General features: G+C 36.5%; 1 protein-coding gene across 13 annotated transcripts in view; it reads right to left on the reverse strand.

Annotated features, from left to right (window-relative positions):
• SLC9C1 (solute carrier family 9 member C1) overlaps nucleotides 1-19,064 on the reverse strand; it is an 88,804-nt gene that overhangs the window by 20,085 nt on the left and 49,655 nt on the right. For all 13 annotated transcript variants that reach the window (XM_073893233.1, XM_073893266.1, XM_073893242.1 and 10 more), the window contains 7 exons: nucleotides 17,522-17,647; nucleotides 14,478-14,575; nucleotides 11,156-11,275; nucleotides 4,182-4,377; nucleotides 2,852-3,037; nucleotides 1,887-2,036; nucleotides 638-689 (listed from right to left, as the gene is read on the reverse strand). In XM_073893233.1, coding sequence (XP_073749334.1) covers nucleotides 638-689; nucleotides 1,887-2,036; nucleotides 2,852-3,037; nucleotides 4,182-4,377; nucleotides 11,156-11,275; nucleotides 14,478-14,575; nucleotides 17,522-17,647 — 928 coding nt within the window. The remainder of the gene's footprint in view (nucleotides 1-637; nucleotides 690-1,886; nucleotides 2,037-2,851; nucleotides 3,038-4,181; nucleotides 4,378-11,155; nucleotides 11,276-14,477; nucleotides 14,576-17,521; nucleotides 17,648-19,064) is intronic.

Here is a 19,064-nt window from a genome sequence, read left to right on the forward strand (position 1 = left end):
GATCTCAGACTTGCTGTGCCCTTTTGCTGCCCACCACCTAGTACCAAACCCCCTTCTTCTCCTCCCACATGAACACTATACTAGAGGAGTGTGTCTGTCCCACTCCCAGGATTTATCCTGTGCTAGGAGCATGACGTGGCATGATTCAGAGAATAAACTGTTGTCATGTTTAGGCATAGAAGCTCCCAGTGGTCTATCAGAGATCTGTGAGATCTTCTAATTTCAACTTATAAATCCTAAATCCTCAGATGGTAGCTCTGTGGCAAGTGAAGGGAAAAAAAATAACTTTTTTCCTTGTTTTGCTCAGCAAGGTATGTGTACTTTTGGTTTGGAAGAAAATAGAATTTATAAGGTGATAATAGCATGTGTAAACATGTAATGCTAATGTGTTTCCTTTAAAGAGAAATTAGAAGGTCTTCATTGAGGTATAAGGCAGGAAGAAAAAGTGTAGAGAGGTAATATTACACTAAACCCATCCAAACCAAAGATATGATCATATCGATTAAAGTTATATACTTTATTACTAGTAATAAATAGGTTTCCTCAAAGATCAGTTCAGTTGTCAAAATAATTGCCTTTCTGGAGTAATGATAATAAGAAATGGTTGTGTTTAATCTTTAGGGCGAGGGGTACATACCCAGCTCTTTCATAGCGTGTCCTGTATTCTTCATAATCCTCCTTAATAACATCTACAAAATAAAAGAAGAGTTATCCCCATTGGAGAACAAGCTGTTATAAAATATCTTTACATTTGCTACTGATGGATTTTTTTTTTTACCTAACTAATAACTTCAAAGAAAAAATATGATGGGGAGCTTTTCAGGGATTAGAATTGAATTTTGCGCAATAAATTTTATTTTGCTCCAGCAATTTGTGGAGAGAATAAAAAGTGGCTTCAATCTTAAATGAGGTAGAAGGTTTGGCCAAACTGTGTGAGAGCAGAAATGAGGACTAAAACTGGACATCTTAGAGATTCAGGTCCTTTTGTTTTCCCTACTGTGTATCCTCAAATTCCAGTGCCAAATATTCTTTTCCAGGTTAGAACAGGTAACAAAATTCAGGAAAACAGTTTTAAAGTTACAGGTGGTGAAGAAAGGAAACACTGCTTTTTGTGTTCTACTACATATCACATGTTCAATTTTCTCAACTACAGAGCTTTGGGCATATTAAATGGCATTCACATGTTCTACATTGCCTTGAAAGGTAAATATTTCACACAGTTGACAAACTTGTGAGAACAACCACCTCGGTCAAAAAAGTGAAAATCTAAAACTTAGGCCCTAGAATTCTCTTCACTGTTTACTAGCCATGTGACTTTGAGAATAACCATTCAAGCTCTCTTGGCTCTTTTTTGTTCCTTATCTGTGTAATGAAGAAATTAGACAAGGTTTCCTTCTAGATGAGTTATTCTTACTTTTTCCATTTGCCAGATCCCCATCCTTTGCTTCTTTTACTATTTATTGTGGGAAAATCAGGCAGGGAGTGAGGAAGGGAGCCTTTGGGAATTATGAGGAAGCTCCCTTTGCTTAACACTGCCATTATGTCTCATCCTCCAATATTTCCTATTTAGTGCACCTGTAGCTGACAGATCCTGGAACTTGCATCGGGAGGGAGCTGATGACCACTGCACATATATTTCATGATAGCCTCCACAAGAACCAAAAGGTGGGTTGCAAAAACCTCATGATTTGTTACTGTGGCACAGACATTTAAGCAAGGAAGATTTTGAGTAATACAAATGTAGACTAGTTTAAGTTTTTACAGAAATTACTTAGCGAATCGAGTCAAAATCCCCATCTACATATATAGATAGAAGACATAATGGGTGAGGGCAACTGAGGGACTGGAGGAATAAACCCTTTCCTTACTATTGAAAGTTTTCTCACCTGTTTAACTTGCTTAGAACTTGAAATCTGATCAATTATAGTCATTATGTCTGCTTCACCTTGGACATATCCTTTTAGTATAGCATACTTAAAGGACAGCTGGTGACTCATCTTTTGATCTATTATTTGCAGCAACTTTGGGGTTATGAGCTGGAAAAAAACAGAACTACTATTTAATATAAATTGTATACATTTAGATAATTATATATTGATTAGTTGAACTAAAGTAGATAATAATAAGAAATAACATGCTTTCAACAATAATTATAGTAACCTGTCAAGGCTTTTAGTTATTTTATTCATGGTAGTTTTATAACTTCATGACCAGAGTGATTTCCTCATAATTAATAATGTTGGACACATATGTGAAGTTATGAATTTACTCTTTACTTATGTCCCTTATAGAGAATTGGATGCTAATTTTAACTCGTTTAAATTCTTGGAAAACAATGCAATTAATCTTCTGGGATTAAGTCATAAATGTCTATAAAGTACTGTCACTTTTACCTGTGAAATCTCCTACTAACCTTCTTCTTAGAAGGTTTATTTGGGGGTTGGAACCCACCACAATTATATTTCTTGTTTCATCCCAAGCATAAGTGCAAAAGAGAGTATGTACAGAATGCTAACAAGATTAAAAAAAAAATGACATCCTTTATTAGGTGATACTTAAACTGAATCTTGAAGAATGACCATAAGCTAGCACTTTGAGGATTAATGGCAGCTGGTTGGAGGGCAGAGTATGGAGATTATGGAGCATAGACAGGAAAACACAGCAAATATATAATTTGGATATTCATAAAATAATGTTATAAAATTTAATTTGTGAAAGGGTTATAAAATTTAAAATACAAACATCACCTCAATAGAAAGTGGAAGTCATAAAATTACTAAACTGATTTTAGTTCATATTTCATGAAGCAGTCAGTAGAAATTTGAAATTGAATGATTTAATAGTTCTTTACCTTCAAAATACGTAGTATGCGAAGAAATCGAACAATTTTTATAAATATTACTGTTAGAATAAAATCAAGAGTAAAAGTAATGGAATTTGTCTCAATAAGAATTATATCTATGATGCCAACTGATGTAATTGCTAACTCAAATAGGTTCCAGGTATGTAAAAAATATTCCTTCCTCATTGCAGCCATCTGTTGATTAAAAAAATAGGTTATCTTGTTTTTGCTTTTACTGCAACATTTTCCACAATAACTGAAACATCACTAGTTAGATTTTTTCTGATCTACCTTAAGACTACTTGTCTGAAATACTAGTAAGTAATCATATTAATTTAAAATTAAAATGCTTGAAATATTGAAGCATAGTAAGAGAGTGGGAAGTATTAAAGATGATTGTAGATGCTAGTCTGGGAAATTGGGTTTCCAGTGGAATTTTGAGGGAAAAGTAGGCTTAGAGAAGATAAATTTTTTAGAATGTGCTGTTTGAGATGTTTGTATAGTATTTTGTTGGAGAGATCCCGTCCTCAGTTGTCTATATGATCTGAGGTTCTTGGTAAGATATGAGCTGGGAACATGAATTTGGAAGTTATTAGACAATAAATGGTAGTTGATGTCAGGGAAGTGGGAGAGATAGCATGGCCTATGAACTTCTTTCTTCTTTACGTCCATGTCTCCTGTTTCATTTTACATATCCTCCACACCAATCTAACATCTCTCCAATATCCGTGCTGACCAATCCATCCCAAGCTCCAGTCACTGGGAGTGATGTTCCTTGCGGGTGTCATGGTGTTGCTTCTAAGTTCTCCCTTGTTTTTGTCCATCATGTTATGTACTCACATACTCATTCTCCACTTTTTGATTCATATAACACAATACTATTATCAGTTTGTGGGAGTACATTTCCTCATTTTACAACTACCTTTATATTAGATTTAAAAATCAGATCATGAAATGTTTTTCAAGTATAAAGGAGTCTCTATAACTCTACCTATCGATCTGTTTATCTAGTATTAAAAAAATAAAATGAACACTGCCCTGCTAAGTTTATGAACACTGCCAATATCTTTGAAACTCCCTTTGACACATACCATTTTAAAATTTATTTTTACAAATACAAAATCAATTCTTAAAGTATGGATGTTTTCTACTGAGTTGCCTTAAAAATTTACCTTTAAAAATTAAAGTTTGTGAAGTGAGAAAGAATTTCATACACTCCTTTAGAAAATTGTGTTTAGGTAGTGTTGAAAAATGAAGTCAGGGACTCTCTCTGTGAGACATATAACATGTTCACACGTACACAGATACACACACACACACACACACAATTTCAGATTACCTTAAGTAGGGACTCCATTATATAGAATGCAAGAAAAGAGTAGTTGCAATATCTTAATTCATGCTCATAGATATCACTTAACTCAGGTATCCAAGAAATTATAATGGGAAACATATTCATTAGTATCACAAGATATCCAATGTACTCAAATTCATCAGTAAATACAATTTTATGGCATACACGAAGAATGCAATGTCTACAAAAAAAAGTTTTATCTGATAAAATAATTACACTGAATTATTTTCATTATATGTTCAGTTCTGTTCCAGTCATCTATAATACACAGCCCAGCTTAGTTCTGGGTAGGAGCAATCCCTACCAAATACTTTCTGGCATCCTGCTTCAGATATTGTCCTTTTAATTTCCTCCTCTGCTAAATGTCTGGAGGCTTGTTTCCCCTCTTCTTTCCCCCCATCTTCCTCAACTCGCAACCATTTTTAGTTTTAATAGAAATACTTTTGGTCATGAGATGGGGATAATTCAAACTGGAAATATTAAAAAAATAATAAAACAAAGGGAATCTCTTCCACCTGCCAGGCATGATTACTATTAACAGTTTGAATATTGGTCCAATCTTTTTGTTTATGTAATCATTGTCTGTAAACACAAAAGAAATTATATCATACATATTGCTCTGTAAACTTTTTTTCTTTTTCTTAACAATGTATCATGAGCATCTTTCCTTGTTGGGCATAAAATCTGTAAAAAAAAATCCCAGGATGTGTGGTAATGGACCAGTATGCATCCACAGTTTATCAAAATATTTAAATCAAAATGGATGGAAGTCCTAAATGTGAGACAGGAAGCCATTAAAATCCTAGAGGAGAATATAGGCAGCAACCTCTGTGACCTCGGCTACAACTTCTTAATAGACACATCTCTGGAGGCAAGGGAAACAAAAGCAAAAATGAACTATTGGGACTTCATCATGATAAAAATTCTGCACAGCAAGGGAACAATCAAACTAAAAGGCAGCCTATGGAATGGGAGAAGATATTTGCAAATGACTTATCTGATAAAGGGTTAGTATCCAAAATCTATAAAGAAGTTATCAAACTCAACACCCCAAAAACAAATAATCCAGTTAAGAAATGGGCAGAAGGTGGCTCAGTTGGTTAAGCGTCTGCCTTCGGCTCAGGTCATGATCCCTGGGTCCTGGTATTGAGCCCCGCATCAGGCTCCCTGCTCAGTGGGGAGCCTTCTTCTCCCTCTCCCTCTGCCTGCCTCTCTGCCTACTTGTGCTCTCTATCTCTCCATCAAATAAATAAATAAAATCTTAAAAAAAAAAGAAATGGGCAGAAGACATGAAAAGACATTTTTCCAAAAAAGACATACAGATGGCTAACAGACACATGAAAAGATGCTCAACATCACTCATCATCAGGGAACTACAAATCGAAACCATGATGAGATACCACCTCACACCAGTCAGAATAACTAAAATTAACAACTCAGGGAACAACAGATGTTGGCAAGGATGGAGGTTGTGGAGAAAGGGGAACCCGCTTACACTGTTGGTGGGAATGCAAACTGGTGCAGCCACTCTGGAAAACAGGATGGAGGTTCCTTAGAAAGTTAAAAATAGAACTACCCTATGATCTGGCAATTGCACTACTAGGTACTTGCCCAAAAGATACAAAAGTACAGATTCGAAGGGGCACATGCACCATGATGTGGTATCATGCAGTATTTGTCTTTCTCCGGTTTATTTCACTTAGCATAATGCCTTCAGCATCCATCCACATTGTTGCAAATGGCAGGAATTCCTTCTTTCTCATGGGAATAATACTCTCTTGTGTATATATACACCATATTTCTTTATTCGGTCATCTGTTGATGGACAATTAGTTTATTTTCATGTCTTAGGTACTGTGAATATGTTGCATTGAACATGGGAGAGCAAATATCTCTTTGATACCCTGTTTTCATTTCCTTTGGATGTATACCTGGATGTGGGATTGCTAGATCATGCAGTAGTTCTTTTTTTTTTTTTTTGAAGAATCTCCAAACTGCTCTCCGTAGGGGCTGTACCAATTTTCATACTTGCCAACAGTGCACAAGGGTTTCCTTTTTTCTACATCTTTGCCAACACATATTATCTCTTGTCTTTTTGTTGATAGGGATTCTAGTAGGTGTGAGGTGATATTTCATTGTGTTTTGATTTGCATTTCCCTGATATTAGTGACATTAAGCACCTTTTCATGTATTCTTTGAACATTTGTATGTCTTCTTTGAGAAAATGTCTCTTTGGTTTCTCTGACCATTATTTAATTGTGATGGTTTTTGTTTGTTTGTTTGTTTGTTTGTTTGTTTTTACTATTGAGTTGTATGAGTTCCTTATACACATATTAGATATTAACACCTTCCCAGATATATGATTTGCAACTATTTTCTCCCACTCCACAGCTTGCCTTTTCATTTTGTTGATTTTTTTTTTTCCTGTGTAGAAGCTTTTCAGTTTTGACGTAGTCCTACTTGTTTATTTTTGCTTTTGTTGCCTTTGCAAAGGTGTCAAATCCAAAAGTCATTGCCAAGAATGCTATCATGGAGTTTTCTTCTGGGAGTTTTATGGTTTCAGGTCTTAGTTTACTCCATTTCAAATTGATTTTTGTGTATGGTGTAAGATAGTGGTCTAGTTTCATTATTTTTCATGTGGCTGTCCAGTTTTCCCAACATCATTTACTGAAGAGACTATCCTTTCTACATTGTATTTCATTGACTCCTTTGTCATAAATTAATTGACTACATACCCATGGGCTTATTCCTGGGCTCTCTATTCTGTCGTGTTGATCTATGTGTCTGTTTTTATGCCAATACCATACTATTTGTTTACTACAGCTTTTTAATATAGTTTGAAATCAAGAAGTGTGATACCTCCAGTTTTATTTTTTATTCTCAATATTGTTTTGGCTATTCAGGATCTTTTGTGATTCCATACAAATATTAGGATTTTTAAAAATTTTTGTAAAAAATGTTATTGGAATTTTGGTAAGAATTGCATTGGATCTATAGATTGCTTTGTGTAGTACGGCCATCTTAACAACATTAATTCTTCCAATTCACGAGCACAGGATATCTTCCCATTTATTTGTATCTTCTTCAATTTCTTTCATCAGTGTCTTATAGTAATCAGTGTACAGGTCTTTTGCCTCCTTGGTTAAATTTATTCCTAGGTATTTTATTCATTTTGATGCAATTATAAATGGGATTTTCTTAATTTCCTTCTTTTGTTATTAGTGTATAGAAATGCTGCTGATGTTTGTATATTGATTTTGTATCCTGTAACTTTACTGAATTTGTTTATTAGTTCTACCTTTTTCTGGTGGAGTTCTTAGGGTTTTCTGTATATATCATGACATCTGCAAAAGATGTCAGTTTTAGTCATTTCTTTCTGATTTGGATGACTTTTTTTTCTTGCCAAATTACTCTGGCTAGAACTTCCAATACTATGTTTAATAAAAATGATGAGAGTGGGCCTCCTTATCTTGTTCCTGATCTTAGAAGAAAAGCTTTCAGCCTTCACCTTTTCACTGTTGAATATGATGTTAGCTGTGTGATTGTCACATATGGCCTTTGTTGAGGTACACCCCTTCTTTATCCAGTTTGTTGAGAGTCATCGTTTCTCGGCCTTTTGGCTAAGATCAAGTGCAGTTTGTTGAGTCATAATTTATATTTACCCCTTTTTATCTTGTGTATCCATTATTGTAGTTATATTAATTTTTTTAATACTTTTGACTTTTTGCTAGATACTTTGACCTTTATGCTAGATTTTAATGTGATTTACCACCATTGTTACAATATTAGAGTAGCTTGAATTTTATTTTATTTATTTTTTTAAGATTTTATTTATTTATTCATGAGAGACAGAGAGAGAGGCAGAGGCAGAGGGAGAAGCAGGCTCCCTGCTAAGCAGAGAGCCTGATGTGGGACTCGATCCCAGAACCCTGGGATCATGGCCTGAGCTGAAATGCTTCACAGACTAAGCCACCCAGGCTCCCTAGAGTAGCCTGAATTTTATTATATATTTATCTTTACCAGTGAGATTTATGCTTTCATATGTTTTTCTGTTACTAATAGGAGTTATGTCCTCTGGATGGCGATCACAAAAATCAGGGTGCCAAACTCTTGCACAAGTTCATTTCAGGTAGACGCTGTCCTTGCAAGCTCATTAAGAACTGTTTCATTGTCTGCTCTAGTCTTCTGGATTTTGTGGACATAAGCCCAACTAGCTCTCAGAGCAGGTGTTTTGGGGGCCCATCTCTCAAGTGGAAGTCTTAAAAGTTGGAGCACTAGATGTTGGATCCAAACCCTTTACTTCTCATGGGGAAGCTGGGGGCCATGAGTTCCCTTCTGATCACATGCCTCAATGCCAGGGGGTGAGTTTTACGCTGAAAGTGTGTCTCAGTCTTCCCTATCTGTTTCAGTGTAGGTATTCTCTCATTAGTCTGACGTGTAGGAATCACTCAGCTAGTTTCTGGATTTCTTTGAGAGGGAAGTGATCTATATGTGCTGTAGATTTGGTGTGTTGATGAAAGAGTTAAGTTCAGGAGCCTCCGACCTCATTATCTTGGACTAGAATACAGACTGCTTTTCTTTATTTCTTTCAGGAATAAAGTCATATCTGGCACAGCATTGCACTTGATGTTACCTTTTGCTTAAATTTGTAATTGACTATACTTTGACTTGTTTATGCCAGATAGATGAATTGAAAGGGATATAATGGGGATTGCTTACAATTCCTTTAAATCTTTAATGTTGGCGTTAATTTCTTTACTCCTGGAATACTATATTGCTTCTTATGACTATTTTAGCCAGGGTTCCACTTGGTCACTTGGACCTTCCTGCCATCATAATTCTTATTCTATAGGTCAGCAAAAAAATGTAAATGTTCAGTTACACACGGACTATATTCATCCCAAGTATACACTTGGGAGATTTAGAGAAATAATCACACAGTGGACTTGCTGGATTATTATGAAGCAGACTGGGTCAGAGTCCCCATATATCATCTAGCCTAAAAGCTTCCTCTCTAACTTGAGAACTATGATAGCATTTCAAGCCTTTGGTCTTTTGTTTGTTTGTTTATATTCCCCCAAAGTCTTTTAAAAAGTCTGAGTATTCTCTTTTTTCCCAGTGAAAAGTAACTCTTTTAGTAAAGTGACTAAAGGCCCATCTGAGAAAAGATTGAGGGAATATTTGTCCTATGTACTTGTGGTGTTAGTGTAGACCTTTATGAAGGCTTTAAAATTAGGAATGCATCAAGTCCTATATACATTTGTGGTTTTCTTGTAATTACCATATCATTCTATGAATCACAGAGAATTGAATGACTTCCTTTTATTCAATTATGAAGGCTTTAAAAAACCCTATAATATGAAAATATCTTTCTTGTATTTATTGAGTATGGTAGATTAAGGATGCCACATAATCTTTGATACTTTTATTGAGAACAGGGGTCTATATTTCCTCCTCTTGAATCTAAGAAAAGAAACTAGGCACCCAAATTGGAAAGGAGCAAGTAAAATTATCTCTATTCATAGATGACATGATCTTATACACAGAAAATCCCAGCAAATTCACAAAAACAGGAGAGCTAATCAATGAATTCAGCAAAGCTTCAGAATACAAAGTCAATATACAGAAATCATACACTAGGAATGAACAATCCTAAAATGAAATTAAGAAAGCCGTTTCATTTATAATAACATCAAAAAAGAAAAAACGATATAGGATTAACTTTAATCAAAGACTTGTATGCTGAAAACTACAAGACATTTCTGAAAGAAATTAAAGAAGATCTAAATAAACCAAAAGTCACCTCATGTTCATGAATTGGAAAGCTTAATATTGTTAGGATGACGATAGTGAAGATTCAGTGCAATCCCCGTGAAAATCTCAGTGACATTATTTTTTTGCAAAACTAAGCAAATCCTAAAATTTATATGGAATTACATTTATATATAACATTCCACATTGTTACACCAATCTTGAAAAAGAAAGTAAAGTTGATAAACTTATATTTCTTGATTTCAAAATTGTCTAGCAGCTGTGGAAAACAATTTGGTGGTTCCTCGATAAGTTAAACATAAAATTATCATATGATCCTGCAATTTCACTCTTAGGTGCATACCCAAAAGGTGAAAAGCAGGTATTCAAATACTTGTACATGAATGTACATAGCAGCACTGTTCTCAATAGCTATAAGGTGAAAACAACCCAAATTCCATCGACTGATGAATGGGTAAACAAAATACGATATAGCTGTACAATGATTCATTGTTTGCGTATAACACCCAGTGCTCCATGCAGAACGTGAACTATTATTCAGTCATAAGAAGGAATAAATCTTGATACATGTTACAAAGTGGATGAAACTTATGTTACTGATACATTCTACCATGTGGATGAAAACCTTATGCTGAGTGAAAGAAGCCAGAAACAGAAAGCTATATATTGTATGATTCTAGTGATATGAAACATTCAGAACAGGTAAATTCATAGAGACAAAACCGACTAGTGCCATGCAGGGTGCAGGGGGAGTAATAGGGAGTGACTGCTTAATGGGGGCTGGATTTACATTGGGGGCAATAAAAATGTTGTGGATTTTGATCAAGATGATGGTTGCCCAACATAATGAATGTGTTAAATAACATGGAATGATACACTTAAAAGTGGTTAATCTTGTTATATGAAATTTACTTCCATAATAAAAAAAGTTATTATACTATCTCTTTTTTTCTTCAAGTAACTTTTTGTATGTATATAGGTAATTTAACTGTAAACTACTCCAAAATATTTTCCAATGTATTCAGGATATGAATTTAGTTTTTAAATTTTTCATGGGGCTTCAACTTTCAACCCTGAGATCAAGAGTTACATGCTCTACCAACTGAGCCAGCCAGGAGCTCCCAGATATAAAAAAATGGTATTTAAAATCAGTATAATAGCATTTCTAGTAAGGTTAAATCGCTTACCTTGATGGGATCCCTTTTTCCTTTTTAGTGTTATACACCCAATTGAGCAATACTTTTCTAATAAAGGAAAGAAGTTTTTTGCTTTCAGAATAATTCTTTATTGTCTCAGGACTCATATATCTGGGGAAAAAAAGAAGTAATCATTAAACATGCTTTAAAATTTGGGGAACAGATTTAATGCAGTATTGTCAGAAAGCAGGAAGATGATTTTGTCTGTTGATAACTGGAAATAGGACACTTTCATGAGCATAGGTCCAAGTCACAAAGCTGTAGATACAAGTAGATATATAATTATTAATTTAGATTCTGTGGCTCACTCATTAAAGAGAGAGTATAAAAAGTCAGAGATACATGGTTTAAAATAGAGAGGTCAGGTTCAGGAAAGAAAAGGATAACATGATTCAAATACATCCAGGTTTTCATGTTGGATCCCCCATTATCTGGTGAGGCAATGAACAAATTACCTCATTAAAACGTTTGCTCTACAAAACAGACATGAAAATACCCATGCCAGTTGGGAATAATTAAATAAGAAAGTATATATGAAGCATTCAGCCCATCTTATACATCCTCTTATCTCTTTGATGTTACCTTCTGGGCAGTTAGTTGGGGAATTAATGGACAAAATACAAGTGGTAAGTAAAGAGTTAATGGTTACTTGGAGAAGTTAGTGGTCCTAAAACCCCAAAAGACAATTTGGTGCACATATCCCATTGTCTCTAGGTTTCTGCTGGCTTTTCTATTGAGGTAGCTCTTATCTATGTGCTACAATTTGGTCTTAGCCAAATCCCTTGGTTTTTGTTATCTTAATTGGAAGGGGGTAGGGCTTTGTGCTTGGGTCTGAGACCCTACTTTAAAATATGGCTTAATGGAAGGGTGTTGGTGGACCTTGTCCTTCCTATTGACTATACTGTTCTTACTCTGAAATTAAAGCAATTTCTCTGCTACCGGGATACAGATGTAATTGAAAAGAAGGAAGTCATTCAATTCTCTGTGATTCATGGAATGATACAGTAATTACATGGAAAACCACAAATGTATATAGGACTTGATTCACTCCTAATTTTAAAAATATTTATTGAACCTATCATGCTTGCTAAAAGCTGGGGAGAAACCATAAACAACCATAGATCTCTGCCCTTAAGGATCCAGCCGACTAAGGGAGTAAAACATGCAAATAACAATTGCAGTAAACTGTAGGGGGTGTTGCTATGGAGATAATAACCAATAGGTCACTCTAGATCCAGCAAGTGGGGGGCATTTAAAGTAGTGTTGGGAAATCAGGAAACCTTCCTGAAATAATTAATGTCTCAGCTAAAATCTGGCCATTTCTTAAGTTCTCATGAATCCTAAAATTCTGTGGTATCAGTAATTCAGGCTCCTGAATTCCTATTTTTTATCATCACATTCCCTGCTTAAACCTGATTTAGGAAGACAGTTGTGATCTCTTTAATTGGATGGTGAGGCAGCTTAAACTTCCAATGCGAGCTTCCCAAGGGGCAACTGATAGGAATGACCGGCAAGTTGCAAAGTCAACTCCAAGGCAAGTACTGACTATTAAGTGTAATTAACAGGAAGTTCTTTGGGGATTGGAACACGATTCCACTTATCCTACTATCCTGATATTCCCCATAGTGCCTGCCATATACATCTGCCCATATTAGTATGTAATATTTATCTCTTTAATGTATCACAAAAAATAATATATTCTAAAATGTGCCTTTCTTGTCCGCTAGGAATCCTTCCAACCCTTTAACTCCCTTCTCCCCACTGTTGACCTCCTTGCTCTGGGTCTTCATAGGCATATATTGCTTCTGCCTTCTTGGAGGATTTAAAGAGGAAAAATCAAGGCAATGGGTTGAATTGCGCTATACTGCTTTTTTTTATATTAACTTCTCCTGAGCAATGCAGCAATAATGCTTTTCAGCATGTTATTTATTCATCCATTTAAAAACTTTCACTGTACACTGTGCATCTGTCTTCTTTAAAGAGTGCATCATATTGTTTCTAAGTGATCACATTTGCCCAGTCCTCTTTCCCAGTCTCTCTCCCGTAAGCATTTGAATGGCCTAGAGCAAGGGGGCAAATGGAAGCCCTTGTCCTTACACCTCATTCATCAAGAAAACAAAATTTTAAGTAAGAGGTATTATATCTTCCTACCTTGACAAGCATGTCATAATGATTTGTATGGCTAGGCTTGAAATGGAATCTCTTACGCTCTGAAATCTGTACTTAAACTGCGATGAGATTGTCCTCCAGCATCTGGCTGCTTCTCTTCCCATGCACGGCTTTATCCCTCTCTGTGCTGGAAGCCAGTACTCGTGAGTGGACACCATGCTGGGGCTGCTCTTAGCTTTCAGGCTATGCACACCAAAGGCCCAGTTTGCTTGCGAGATAATGGCCCAGGAGAAAGGCCCAAGAAGAACTTACAAATGAGCTTTGGGACCATTCGAGCAGGGAATTTTGGTGTCTTTAGTACCAGGAGTGTGGTTTATTTTATTTTATTTTATTTTATTATTTTATTATTTATTTTTTTAAAAGATTTTATTTATGTATTTGTCAGAGAGAGAGAGAGAGAGAGAGAAAGCACAAGCAGGGGGAGTGGCAGGCAGAGGGAGAAGCAGGCTCCCTACTGAGCAGGGAGCCCAATGTGGGACTCGATCCCAGGACCCTGAGATCATGACCCGAGCCGAAGTCAGTTGCCTAACCGACTGAGCCACCCAGGCGTCCCAAGAGTGTGGTTTGGAGCAAGAAGATATGTTATGTCCGGTATTTGGGTGGACATCGTTGTAACTACATGGCAGTTTAACTCTTCCCTTAGCCCACTCATATATCCTTTGTCCTTCCAAGGGGATCTGAGGCTACTGTCTAATATGCAGACTTCAAGGAACTCGCTGTGTACTACATGGGCTTACAGCAAAAGAAGCTATTACAAAAATATGCTGGGTATTAAGAGAGAATATGCATTGGGAAGATGTGCCTGGAGGAATTAAGGGAGTCTTTGACCTTAGTGAGGCATTCAAGCAGTCTAAAAGGAAGAGTATTTTACCACAGCTCAGCTTTGGGGGCAAAAGGAGGAAAGGAAGAGCATCTTAGTTGGCAGCAGCAACCTGTTCAAATGCACAGAAATCTGAATAAGCAGAGCAAACTGGGAAAATGAACATAAGTGATTTGGCCTGATTTGGGGCTGCAGAGCAGGCAGCGGCTCGAACACGTAATACTGGATGATCCCAAGTTACCAAAAAGAGCAACAAAACTCACTTGCACAATTTCCTAAATGCAGTGGCTTAGGATGGAAGCCTTCTCTTGCCAATGTACTTACTCTCCCTTCTTCTCTCCAAAGCTTCCCGCTGCACCTACCAGCACCTGGACTGCACTCTGGGACAGAGTCTCATTCCTATATTGTCTCTGGTAGCTTGCCTAAAACAAATGTGCAAATTATTATATAGCATGGATAACAATAACAACTTAATATTTTCTTTATGGAAAAATAGTCTGTAGAAAGAAGTCAAAATCCCTAAATATCTACTGTCTCTATAAAAAGACTGTTTCTATGCAGTCCAGACCTTGCAATCAGTGCAGAAGGTCCGTCTGGGCTTTGGGTAAAACCAAACTGGTTCTGTGGAAAACTAGGTTCCTGCTAGATGTTAATTAGGCTTTCAAAAATAAGTGGTGTTCTGTGGCCACTTAAATGGCCAAATAAATATGGGAACTTCCTGCTGCAAGTATATCCTCATCTTAGCAGTTTATAATGCATATTAGAAAATTAAAGACTGAGAAATCCTATAGTAGAGAATCCTGGTTTATATCTTTAATTTCATTTTCCCAAATATTTTGACAACACAGCTCTGTTGTCTCCAGTCTGTTATAAGCATTAAATGAACTGCCGCTGTTGTACAGAAAACAGTCATTTGCTAATTTGGCCCATATATTGAGAGCCCACTTTGCTCCCCGGCACTACCTCTGATGCTGAAGAGGCCACTGTGTGACACTGCCCTGGCCCCATTGTGCTGAACACTGTCAAAAATCACTGTATGGACTAACTTCCTAAATTGGAATGTATGATATAACTAAAGACTTTTGCTTCCATAGAATATGACTTGTCAGCACAATCATGTATGGATCTTTTTTAACATTTTTATTTATTTATTTGTCAGAGAGAGAGAGAGAGAGAGAGAGAGAGCACAAGCAGGGGGCGGGGCAGGCAGAGCAGGCTCCCCACTGAGCAAGGAGCCCAACGTGGGACTTGATCCCAGGACCCTGGGATCATGACCCGAGTCGAAGGCAGACACCTAACCAGCTGAGCCACCCAGGCATCCCTCATTTATGGATATTAAAATGCAGCTTTGCTCTTGAGGGATCCCAGAAAGGGTAGAACTAATTTTAAGAATGAGGGAACAAAGGTTATTTGTCTGCAACACAGGAACTCAACAGAGTAACACTGTTCTTCTTAAACTTAAAGTACTTATAAAATCATGTGAGATTAACATATTTTCAATATTCTCGAAGGTAAACACCATAGTTTGTAGAAAAATAAGGAAGCTGAAAGTAGTATGGAACTCATGAAAGCTTAGCAACACAAATGACAAAACAGACTCTAGAAAAATGTTAATTCTTAAATGATCATTCATACCAAAATGTAAGAAGAATTTAGAGAATGGTTGATTCCCTAAAATAACTGCCATTTATTGAGCTCCCTACCATACTATTAAATTAACTGATTTATATATATTTTGCAAAGAATCATTTAATCCTTACAGGAAATTTATGGGGAAGATATTCTAATCTGCATTTCACAGAGAGAAAGCTGAGGCTCAAAGAGTTAAGTATTTTTCCCAAGATCACATTAGAAACTCAGTTCTCTCTGAATTTAAAGCCTGTCTCCCCTTCCCCCTGTTATATTTGGGGGATGTTGCCTCTCCTATACCACTGTCTCATCATGCTGTGCTTCCTCTTCTAATGTACAACAGTAGAGAAAGTATTGCCCAGTTAATAGTAACTGACTGAGATTTAAATAAAAGCTCTCAAAGCTTTGAGAAGTATCATAGACTTGTTAATATTATGGTTGGAGCAGTGAGCATTAGAATTGAGGTTGCAGAAACCAAATTAGCAAATGAAGGTAAACATGAAAATATGTCTAGAACAAAGAAGGGCTAAAAAGATGTGAGATGAGATAAAGAGCTGGAGAACAGAACAGAAAGATCCAACCTACTTTAAAAAAATAGGATTTCCTGGTTAAGACCCAATACATAGCACAAAATCAACAAAGATAAAATGGTAGAAAACAAACATTTAGGGAAAAGTATGTGGAATGTATATTGCAGAAAACATAGAATATCACAAAGGGAAAAAATGTAGGGGGTCCTGCAGTTAGCATTTTCCTCTTTTACAAGTGGGGAGAATAAAGACTAAAAAGAGTAAGTCCTGAGTCACATTATTAATGAAAGCAAGACTTAAAATAGAGTCTCCTGTATTGATTTGGAGGGTTCTTGAATACTATATAAATTAAAAATCTGGAAGTGACTCAAAGATATGATATCATAAAATCTGCTGGTGGAACAAAGCACTATATGGGCATAAGTTCATCCTTCATGGCACTGCCTCAATTGTTTAAATAAATTATTTAGGTCCTTGGAAAAGCTGCCTTTGAGAGTCAACCTCTCTGCCAGGACTAATGCTGAAGAGAGAACAATCGTACCCTATAGACCTTCCATTTCCCAAGTTAGAATGAACACATAGAATGCTTGGAATTCTGTATGGCTGTAATAGCCAAGACATGCATGAGAGTTCCATATGCAATGAGGAAGACCCACCATGAACATTTTGAGAGCGTAAGTCATGGCAACTAGTCCAGATCCTGACCTGGATAGTAAAATGGTAATTAGGCTATTAGCAATTTCCCACAGAGTCCAGTATGCTGCTGTGCCACAGAATTTCTCTAACTTTTATCCAAAATTGGATCTGAAAACTAGTCTCTACCTGCAGTTATTAGCAGAGCTGGTGGTATCTTTCATGAAAAACTGGTGTGGACCCAGAGATGGGCAGTGTTGTAGAAATGGCTGCATGACACACCTGAAGGTTGAGTTCCGCTGTAATTCCTGCCTTGGGGGGTCTGGATTTGGGTTCCCAAATCCTCTGAATAAAACACCTTTTATTTAGGCTAATTTAGATGGATCTATTTCCCTTTTCTTTTTTTTTTTTGGCAGTCAAACGGATTCCTAAGATAATGCCAAACTTCCTTTTGCCTTTGTAACAATCTATTAAGCTATGCAGGTAAGCCTAATCAAGATGTCTTTAGTGAAGGAAAAAGTTTTCAGGATAATTTTAGCCCAGATATCATTTAAAAGTGTACGATCAAGTACTAACTATTTGTGCCGACAAGAGACGTCTGTTGGCCAGCTCCATTGCTTCAATGTTAAGTGTCTCATCTATTTCCTTGTTACAGTCTAGACATGTCACCTTTTGATGTTCTGTTGGGTCTCCTTGGCTCAACTAAGTGAAACAGAAATAAAAACAAACAAAAAATAATACACGAATATTAACATATTGTTTAGCATAACCCTCAAGCAATTCACCTAAAAATTTAGTTTGAAAAACTATAGAAAATCTGTTATATACAGAAAAAGTGTTCAGATGAGTTTCCTCATCATTTCACAGTTATCTAGAAGGTAAAATAATTGCCAGTTTTGGAGGAAAGGAGTTATATTTTTATGTTTACATGGCATTATTGACATTTTATAAAAGTGACCACATATATGATCCCACTTTAAACCAATGATTCTGGAAGTGTGGTCCCTCAGCAGCCTCAGTGTCACGTGGAAATTGTTAGAAATGCACATTCTCAGACCCCAACACAGACCTGCTAAATCAAAAGAACAGGGCAGCAATCTGTGGTTTTATAAACCCATTCCATGATTCTTGCTGCTGATAAAGTTTGATAATCACTGCCTTAACCTCATCACTTAAGGTAGAGTAGAAGGTGAACTTAGCATTGGGAGATGGGGATTATGGATAACTTCATTTTACCATTGAGAAAAGCTGAAGCTTAGAGAAAATAGAAGATTTGCTCAAGATCACAAAGCTATTTATTAAGTGACAAAGCCACGATACGAACCCAGATTTTCTGAGTCCAAGGCCAGTGCTCTATCTATAATACCATAATATCCCCCATGTTTAATTATCTGCCTTCTGAAACAGATCGAGTATCAGAGTGGTGGACTCAACCTTGACTTTGCACTAGAATCAGCTGGGTAAATGGAATAAAAACACATATTCCTGGGATCCACCAGACCATCTGCATTATTAGAATCTCCTCAGTGGGGCTGGGAAATAAAGCCATATTTTGATAAGCTTTCTAGATGAATCTGATGCAGTCAGATTAGCAAAAAGCCACAGTTGGGAGCTACTGTAGAAAATAATTGGATTTGACTTGGTACTTGTCTTATCCAGAAATCCCGGCACTGTTCTGTAGGCAGAAGGCTTGGTTCTGAGTCTCCATCTGGAGCTTCAAGCACTGGTTAGTGGATATGAAATGGATTTTGGGGAATCCTACTTTATAGAAACATTGATCTTATGTCTACACTCCTAGAAGTTGGCTCCTTCTCCTATTGTATGACTCAGCAAAACATTGCAAAAACTGCATCATACAGTATGCATTGAAATATTGCATTGAAAACTGGATGTAACAGAGGAGATAACAAAGCAGCAGTAGCATAGAGAAGATTCCAGAACAACTTTTATTATTTCTCCTTATGGCAGCCATGACCGATTGGGGAGTTACATACCCTTCAGTGATTAAGAAGTCTGACCGCAGAGATTCTAAAGCATATCTCAGAAGCAGGAGGTGACATCTCACCCACACCTAAACTTATGATACTGGCTTTGAATTCTATTTGATATCAAAAAATAA

The sequence above is a fragment of the Callorhinus ursinus genome, unplaced genomic scaffold (assembly GCF_003265705.2).
Source record: "Callorhinus ursinus isolate GAN/ISIS: 27379988/994484 unplaced genomic scaffold, GSC_fseal_2.0 scaffold1, whole genome shotgun sequence".
Taxonomy (NCBI): domain Eukaryota; kingdom Metazoa; phylum Chordata; class Mammalia; order Carnivora; family Otariidae; genus Callorhinus; species Callorhinus ursinus.